Source organism: Camellia sinensis, chromosome 4 (assembly GCF_055761805.1).
Source record: "Camellia sinensis isolate YWXY chromosome 4, ASM5576180v1, whole genome shotgun sequence".
Taxonomy (NCBI): Eukaryota; Viridiplantae; Streptophyta; class Magnoliopsida; order Ericales; family Theaceae; genus Camellia; species Camellia sinensis.
In genome coordinates, this window is record NC_138964.1 from 12,573,809 (window position 1) to 12,583,874 (window position 10,066).

The window sequence follows — 10,066 nt, forward strand, 5'->3', positions numbered from 1 at the left end:
TGGGGTTTGGATTTTTATTTCCCAATTACATGTAGCTTTCAATTTTTATTTTTTTTACACTCATGTTTCATATTGTTTGAAGAAGTTGTGTTTTGCTTTTACAATCATGTTTTAATAATATTATTTAAAAAAAATTCAAGAATTGAACCTTTTCAAATATAAACCTCAAAAATTAGTAGAGTCCATTATATGTCCCTTGTTAATGATTTTAATCGATATTTTTATTTTATTTTATAATTTACCCAAAATTATATTAAGTTAAAAACATAACTTTTTAAACTCACTCTGTTTGGTTTTTTAAGTTTTCAATTCACATTTTTTGGTTTATATTAAATTTTTTTAATATTATAATTATTTTTAGATTCATTTAATCTACATACACTTAAAAAAGATAAAATTTATGAAAAAAAACTTTTTTTAAATTTTCATTGAATACAAAGAAACACAAAAAAGTATAAAAATTTATTACATTTTCATATTTTATTATATTTAATTAATTTTGAAAAAAAAAAATGTACACATTTTACACTTTTTAAGACCATCTCCGACCCTTCACCAAACTTAGCATCAAATTTGAAATTTAGTGAAAAAAGCACTGTTTGGAGCTCCAACGGTTTTATCAAATTGATATCAAATTGAGAATTCACAAAACGTTTCACCAAAAGGAGGACAGGCTCTGCATTTCACCAAAATACTGTGCATGATCGTTGGGGGAGACTAACCGGTTGACCAGTCGGTTGACCAACCGGTCGACCACCAAAAAGTTCAAACAATTCCAAAAAAGTTCAAACAGTTGAAAAAAAAAAAAATTTTTTTTGCTTTATCGGTCGACCAGCCGGTTGACTAGCTGATCGACTACTAAAAGGTTCAAACAGTTAAAAAAAAAAAAAAAATCACAAAAAAAAAAATTGGCTTAACCGGTCGACCAACCGGTTATCCCGGCACATATTTGATGAAAATTTGATGAAAATCAACTGTTGGAGCACTCGATATCAGATTGAGGAAAAGTCATTTTTTTACTCAGATTTGATGAAAATTTTGGTTCAGGGTTGGAGATGCTCTAAGTGTATCTAAATCAAGTGGATATAAAAAATAAGAATTGATAAAAATATTTAAAAACTAAAAATAAAAACTAAGAAAATTATTTTTAAAAAATTCTAAACCAAACAAAAACAACTTTATTGAAAAACACTTTTAATTATAAAATCAGTTCTATGGGGAGGTAGAAGCAAAAACCATCACAACCAACTACAACCAAAAACCATAGACAATCTACAAAGCTCTTGCACTATAACAGAACAACATTTGCAATGTAAAACAATCAATCAATCAGTTTTCCAGTACAGCTTGAGCCTGAGGGCAAATCCATCTCAAAATAATGAAAATAAAAACAGTTAAAGATTCACATCTGTTGTCACCTCTGAGGAAGAACAAATTTAAATGCAAATCCAAATTACTTGAAATTTAAACTCGAAACATTTCTAGACAATAAATTCCACTCCCCAAACCCTCATTGATCACCATGTTCCCCCCTCCCTACTGTAAAATTGTAATAATCACACCAACCCCATTACAAAAGCATTGGAGCCAATAAAAAAAATAAAATAAAAATCACATGAAACTATACAGCTGGTTAAAAATTAAAAAGACACCACCATCAACATCACCATATCAAAATTATCGAACAAATTCAATCTTGAAGCAGCAATACCCTCTTGAAACTGGCTGGCTGATACCCAAATGCTATTGCTAGACTGGAATTACATCGATCTTTGAAGTGTCTTCACATCTCAATATGATGCCCTCAAGGCTGGCAGGAAGAATACATTTGGTCCACTGGCATCCCGTGGGGATTGGCTCCGGCGGAGGTACAATCATTAGGACATTATCATTCCGCTGGACAACTCCCAATACACTCACCGTGCTACCTTCTTTGATGTGCCTGCATTTTCATTTATCACCACAAACAAGAACAATTTAGGTATGCTTTTTGGAAACAAAACCAAAAACAAAAATCAAGCCTATGGATGCGCGGCCAAAATTGGGCAGCTCCCATCAAACATTTATCAAGATCTTCTGGCCTACAAATACATTTTTTTCCACATAAAAGAAAGGCAACATAACCATATATTTTTTATTAGGATTAATTACACCAAGATCCTCTCAACTATTAGCGAATATTGCTTTACCCCCCTCATTTATAACCCCGTTCATATCGAGGGGGTCAAAATGTATAGGTTGATAGATGAGGAGAGTATAGTGATATTTGCTAATAGAAGAAGGGCCTTGGTGTAATTAACCCTTATTATATTATTATTATTATTATTAGAGCTAAACATGATTGAGCTTTCACTTTCCAAAATACCATAAAGGAGCATGCAGGACAGCCTTAAAAGAACTGAGTAGTACACAAAATTACCCTTCTTTCAATCGCATTATACGGTCATCACTTGAGAGGTTTCTCTCTCCCAACCATCTAATGAATTCCGGAGACATATCACCGTTTGACTGATTGATGTCAACAACAACAGATTCATCAACATATGGAGTCACCTTAGCACCATACCCAGCCTTAACCAATGCCCTCAACCCAGACTGGAAGTCAGAAATGTAGAAATCGACCACATGCCTCTGCAGTTATACATGAAATATTTTAATCATGCATGGTTGTGACTATTTCAAGCACTTTTTTAACTTTTCAACACAGACCAGATCCAAAAAAATATATATATATATATATATAAATGAAGTAGAAGTGTTTTTAATGACATGAAATTCGTGTATAAGCAAATCAGAAAACTTCAGGGCTGCCAGAGCCCAAAAAAAACATGCCATGTCTAGCTTCACAATCTATTCAGGTATGAATTATAAGAATGAACTTAAGAAATCAGAATGAGGATTCAAGAGCATACTCTAATACAGTAAATTCAAATATGGTTAATGAAACACCTTTTTTTCGGGTCTGTTTCGCTTGATAATGTTATCATTATTATAATTGTTTTTATTATCTTCTCACCTCAACTGATCGGACACCCCAAGTAAAGCGGCGATGTGTTGGGTTGGCAGCTTTTGAGTCCCAACCTCGGTACTCATACAAACTTGTAGACGTATAAACGCACCTCGGAATCTTTTGGAATGTTGATTCAAGAGGAACATTTCCACATGTAACCACCTTCAAGAAATTATAATCCACCTTCATTAAAACAGGCATATGCAGCAACTTACAGAAAACTAATGGATGCAATTCTAAGAACATGGCAACAAGACTGACCAACCAAAATATAACAATCACATCTTTACTTAAAATAAAATTTAAAAAAAAGAAAAGAAAAAGAAAAGAAAGAAAGAAAGAAAGAAAGGCCAGAAAGAAATAACACCGCCACAAGTCCATTGACTAAAAAATAAAATAATAGCAAATTATAATATTTGACAATGATGAATGAAAATTCTATCTGTCTTCTGTATGTAAAAATGCTCTAATTTGAGAAGGTTTTCCTCTCAAAACCACTGAAACAAGCAGAAGAAAGGAGACTTTTTTTTTAAGAAATAATAATAATAAATGGTTCATTGTATCTTGATTTTATATGTAAACATAAGAAAGTTCAGCTCTCCAGTACATCAACCTTAGAGCACTTGCTGACTTGCACTATATAACCTTCTCAACATGTCATGTCCACCACATTTAATTTGTCTCGAGTTCCTGTCCCTTTCAATTGCCTCGACCCTCTGCATTCTCCCATTCACCTTACACTTTTTCCTCTCTTAACATAAATGGAGGACATTCGAGAAAATATATCATGCTAATATTAATTTTCAGTGAACAAGATCTTAAATTTCATATATGAAGTTCTGTTCTGTGATGGTATCAGCTCTACCCCAAATAACGTATGAATAATGCTTGGGACCCCCTTTTGGGGGTCACCCCTTCACCCCCCCTTTGCCACGTGGCGGGTGGTGATTGGAGGAGCAGGAAAAAAAAGAAAAAGAAAAAGAAAAAGAAAATGTAACCAATGAGAGAGCGGAGGTCAAAGGGGGTGGGGGAAAAGGGGGGATGAATCATTGTTGATAACGTATATAGGGTGTAAAAATAAATAAATAATAAATAATAATAATAATTTGTTTATAAATATATATATATATATGCTACAACATTTCCATAGACCATCAGACATCACAAATTGCTTGATCATTCATGGCTAAGCCACCATAACCTTAAGGTATCCCCTGATTCAACTTATAAGTTGAACAAAATCTGAAGCAATTATTTCTTGTAAAATCTCTCATGACTCAGATCAATTCTTGGTTTTAAGACTTCCTTGAAACTTCACAAATTGAAAAGAAAAAAAAGTACAATAGTTCACAGACTGGCCCGAACTATGAAATTCAAAATTTCTAAGGAGCATGATATTAATAGGGAACCTATGAAACAACTAATAAATATAGAATCTGCAAAGAACTATATAGTTGAAGCATTCTACTAGTATAGCATATGCAAGGGGAAAAAAGAGAGTATAGACATAATTTGAGCATTATTTAAGCTGTTCCGTACCCCAGAAACCTTAACAAATTGGCCATCCCTTGCAGTCCTAAGCTCAGCATCGGGATAACGAGCAATAAAGCCAGTAATAGCTCTTCTTCCCCAACAAGTATTCCAAGTGAACACTGCAGCAACAGCACCAAAAAGAACTACAACAACAACGAGAAGAATAGGATTGTGAACAGCCCCTAGTATAAAACCGCCAGCGATAAATCCCATTACAAACAGAAGAACCATTGCCCAAAGGATTGGCTTAGGGAAGCTCTTGCGGAACGAGTACTCTTCCTCTTGACTAAGGTTCGTAACAGCCTGATTGTGAACTATAGATGCATTGTGTAACTTGACTGAACCTGTGGAATCCAATGGACCAGAAGCTTTGCGAGGAGCCCCTGATGAATTTAGTGGGCCTGAAGAAATGGGTCCGGATGTAATAAGGCCTGTGGTGGGGAGAACTGGGGCTAGAGGGCCAGAATTTTGGCGTGAAACAGATGTTCCTCCAGCTTGAGGACCCGATGACTTCTTTATTGGCTCTCCATGCCTATTAAGGGGCCCAGAATTGGTCTTCTTTAGAGAAGCAGAACCAGAAACCCCAGAAGCAGAAACAGAACCAACTCGATTCACAGAATTGGTCATCAGTTGGCCTGAGTGCGAACCAGCACCGCCGAAGGACCCAGTCCTTGAAGGGGCATTATTTATAGGTCCGGATTTTCGCGATCTGGAGCCATCAACAGGAATATCAAACATTTTCCCGAGTTCTCCAGATTTTTTTATATCACCACCAGTGTAGGGCATGGCTACTGAGGTCATTGTGGGAGGCCTCTCTTTTGGTTGCTCAGGCCGGCCTGAGACATAGAGGCCATTGCTCAACTGATGGGATGGGAATCGGGAACCCATAAAGCTGAGTTGAGTGATCCCACTAGAAACAAGACAGACAACAGCACACACAGTAATGTGGAACTAGCCACAAAATTCCAACTATACAAACTTAAGAACAGAGTCTGAACACTCAACTTAGCGCATCCAGTTCCAGAATATAATTACACCTGATTAACAGTAGAACAAAACAAGAGTCTTGTGAGACATCAAAGCAATTTTAAGAACAAACAGAAAAACTTACAATAAAAACAGTGCCAAAAATTAGGGGGAAACTGTAAATTTATAAATTTTACAATAAAATAAACAAAAATCAGAGCAATGGCTAGATTTAGAACCTCGAACAAACCAAGAGATGGGCAACAGAATGCACTCTGCTCATGCTGAGGATTGCACCATTTCCATGTACTAGAACAGAACACACAGACACAGACACAGACACACACACACAGAGAGTCCCTAATCAGCCAAATTTAGGTTTAAGAACAGGTGAATAGATTAGATGGGTCTGAAAGAAAAATTCAGAATCTTAAAATTTTTCTAAAACTAAAAAAAAAAAAAAAAGAATATTGTCACATTTGATGCAAAAATATATAGCATAGCAGATTATCATTTAATCAGTACGATACATGTACTGATACAAGCAGACAGAGAAAGGACATTGTATGATTAGCAAGAAAATCTACATAACACAGATCTGAAAAACAAGCAAACCAATAACAGTTTCAAGTACATGTACAACGAAATCGCAATCCAACTTTCCAGCAAAACAAACACAACAAAGTCAAAATAAACTCTAATTGATCAATAAAAATGAGAAAAATACAATATAGAATAATGATTCACAGAGTTAAAGCCACATTCCACTTCCAAGTTCCAAGATCCAAAACCAAGAAAAAAGACAAGATACCCATCACCATTTAACATGGAAAAGCAAAATGTGAGAGATCCAAGACCCTCAGGATATACACATTGATATGTACCAAAAAAAAAAAGGAAGCTATAATTCAAAACCCAGAATCCAAATCAAAATGTGTATTTTCCATTTTAGGCATTTTGGAAATCCCTCAGAACCCATGTGTCAAATCAGGACAAGAAAAATACCCACATTTCCATTTTGATCCAAAAGAGAGTGAAATCAAGAAACCCTAAACTGAGTTCAAACTCTTGAGACGAAGAAGAAGAAGAAGAAGAAAGAAGAGAATGAGAGAGGTATAAAGAGAGATAAGACAGAAATTTGAATACCTGAAACAGAGCTTGAAGCTGGAATTTGAAGGTGTTCAGACATGGTAGATCAGAGAGAGAGAAAGAGAGTAGAAAATTTTTTCCGAGAAAAGCTCAGAAAAGATATGATACAAATAACACTACACACAACACAAGGAAATAAAAAAAAAAGAAGGTAGAAACTGAAAACACACCATCCATCTTCTCTCTCTCTCTCTCTCTCTCTCTCTCTCTCTCCCACCAAGTTTGCTACTCTTCTATTAAAATGACTATTATGCCCCTCACCACTCTATGGATTTTTAACTCTGCCCCCATTCACTTTCAAAATTTCTTTGGATTAATTACACTTTGTCCCATTTATATTTGGCCATTTTTTTATATATTATTTTGGCTGTCAAAGTGTTTTTTCTACTAATTTCAGCTCTTCATATTTCAATTTTTTTCAATTTACAACAAAAGCTAACTTATGTGAAATATTAGATAGAAAATGATATATTCACAATCACGTGTCATAAAAATATAAATTAATTATTTAAAAATCTTATTTACAAAAGTTATGATAGTTTAGTTCCTATTCAAATTTTTTTAAACTAATAAGTCCTATTTAGTAAAATTGAGAATATTATTAATTTTTTTCTAAATTTTAAAACTAATAACATAATTAATGTTGCATATTAATATTCCAGATAATTATTTAACTAACTGATAAAAAAACAGAGAATGAGATTAAACGTTTTTGTCATTTTACTTATTATTTTGATTTAACCATCCAATGAAACCAAGAACATTAACAGTTTTTTTTTTCAGTTTTAAAACTGAGAACATTATTAGTTTTTTTTATTTGTAAAGTTTTTTTTTTCAATTTTGCACATCAATGTTCCATTACCATGCTCATTTATAGGCATAAAATTTTCAGTTTTACACAAAAAAATAATTCAATTTTTTCAATATTTTCAAAAAAAAAACCTTAGTTTTTTTTTTTTTTTTTTGCACATAATTTTTTTTTTCGTTTTTTCAATTTGAAAGTTAGTGTTTTAAAGTTTTGAAAATCAAAATAGATATCAAATCATCATGTTTCTTTATAGATAATTATAAATGATGAGCAATCATTGTTTGAAAGGTATTTTCAACTATTAAAAATTTAATAGGATTTAAAGGTCTAAAAAATCTTAATTAGAACTTAAAAGAATATAAATTCATAAATTAAGAATTGTGTGTAAATGCCTCTAAAAACATTTTATTATGTATAACTTACAATTTTGACACAAATTCAAATTGTAATATAATAATATATTTTTATGTTATGTAGTAGCTAAGTGCTATTTTCTGTTTAATTTTGAACATAAACTAGCTTTAGGAGTAAATTGAAAAGAAAGAAGAAAAAAAAAAAGAATTTGAAATATGAAGGGTTAAAGTGAAAAGAAAAAAAAAAGTTGAAGGCCAAAATGAGAAAATGACAAGATAAAAAGGGGGCAAAATATAATTTACTCAATTTCTTTCCTCAATTCAATTTAGGATTAATTACACAAAGACCCGTTCAACTATTAATAAGAATCACCTTAACCTCATAATATATGAATCCAATATCAATTCTCTCAACTATAAAAGTATATAACTTTCACTCATCCAGACAATCTCCAAAAGAGATATATTCGTACAATTTTCATAATTAAAGAGATCAAATATGTATGAATTTATAAATGAGTGGCTAAAGTGACACTTAACAATAACTGAGGAGGTCTCGATGTAATTAACTCTTCAATTTATTGAAAAGGAAAAACAAAAATAAAAAAATAAAAACCGTTTTACTTTTCTGCACGTGTTCAGTTGTTATGGGAAATTTCTTTAAATATTTTGTTGTAATAAGTACAAGATTATGCGTCGTGAGAAAATTTTAATTGTTTTGTATATAAATTTTCTTATAAACTGGACAGTTGAGACAAGTAAACAATTTATATTGTCTTTTTCATTTCTTTTCTTTTGTTAGAAGAAAAATAAATAGATAACATGAAAATTAATTTTCTCATAATTTTTAAATTTTTTTTGTTGTGTTCAATTAGCAAGAAAGTTATGGTATTCATATCTTGAGCTTTCAAAATATATCTTGCAAAAAATAAAAGATTTTGCAATAAACTCAAAAATACACTTTCTTTTTCTGGACAAATGAACACACATGGAAAACCAAGTTTATTTTTCTTTTATTTTACTACACTTTTCTTGAGAATAATTCTCATGTATTCATAATTTTTTTTCTCCCGCAATAATCGTTGAACAATTTAAATCTTTATTTTTTATAGTTTATTTCAAAAAAATTGAGATTTTCGTAACGTTATGTTTATTCACTATTGCCAATTACACTTTCTAACTAATTTGGATTTCCTGCAAAATTTGTTATAATTTCAAGCAAATATAGTGAAATTTTTTGAATGGTTTACTTTTTTTTTTTTTTTTTTCTTTAATTTGAAAGTTCCTTTAAAAGAGTTGTTAGATCCTTTGAAAACTTACTCAAATTTGAGAAGAAAAGGCTAATTATATTATGTAGACCCCCATTCATCAAGAGCAATTTGAATGCCTAAATGAGTTCTTTATACTCATTGATTCTCCAATTCTCCTCACTGTTGCACTCTCCAAGAAATATGATAAAATAGTAAAATAAGATTAAAATTTTGATAGAAATAGTTTATTATTATATTTGACTGAATTTTTCCCTAAAACATTATGCAATCTAATATACAAAAGTTCTTCTAAAATAGGGGTTTAAGAGGACAAAATTTATACAATTTTTACTTTTATTTTTAAAGAGATTATTTTCATGACTTGAACCCACCTCACAAAAAATGATAACATCAAATCTTATTGTTTGGATAATTCACCATTTTTAATGAAAATTATTACAAAAATAAATAAATAAATAAAAGACATTTACTTTCATTAAAATCCAGCACAACATTAAAATCAGTCTCACCATCTTTTGGAAGGAAAGGGAATTTCTTTCTAATTCTTCCTTCTTATTTTACATTGTTCTAGTATTTATTTTTTATGATTTCCATAAAATTTTAGTAAGCATGTCGTTGTCACAATGGAAACAACGTAACAATGGTGTCATATTAGTAAAATAAAAGTTGAAATGCCAGTCATACCCTTCTCGACTTCAATGTATTAAATTGTCACTTCTAAAAACAACCAGAATTGATAAATGAGCCATATGAGCCAAGTTTGTACTAAACTTATTCCGCATCGTTTCTCTAAATCACTATTACTTGATTAAAATACTCTAAATGCCTTCCACTTATGATCAATTGATTTTGAATTGCATAATTTAACAACTTGGATGAACTTTCTTAATACAAACAAAATCAAACAAGTTATATAGATATCTAGTCTTGTAATCAACAAGTATTCATCAAAAAGTGGTTGAACTATAATTGAATG

At 31.6% G+C, this 10,066-nt stretch overlaps 1 protein-coding gene across 2 annotated transcripts; it reads right to left on the reverse strand.

Moving 5' to 3' along the window:
- Positions 1 to 1,354: 1,354 nt before the first annotated feature.
- LOC114281475 (protein SHOU4-like) lies at positions 1,355 to 6,851 on the reverse strand. 2 transcript variants are annotated; one of them, XM_028223926.2, is made up of 6 exons: positions 6,656 to 6,761; positions 5,749 to 5,818; positions 4,550 to 5,580; positions 3,017 to 3,172; positions 2,420 to 2,631; positions 1,355 to 1,942 (listed from the first exon to the last, which is right to left on the reverse strand). In XM_028223926.2, the coding sequence occupies exons 3-6, from the start codon at positions 5,429 to 5,431 to the stop codon at positions 1,750 to 1,752; spliced, it is 1,443 nt and encodes a 480-aa protein (XP_028079727.1). In that variant the 5' UTR covers positions 5,432 to 5,580; positions 5,749 to 5,818; positions 6,656 to 6,761; the 3' UTR covers positions 1,355 to 1,749. The 2 variants fall into 2 exon arrangements, with proteins under 2 accessions (XP_028079727.1, XP_028079726.1); XM_028223925.2 differs by lacking the exon at positions 5,749 to 5,818 and having other exon boundaries at positions 6,656 to 6,851.
- Between the last annotated feature and the right edge of the window lie 3,215 nt (positions 6,852 to 10,066).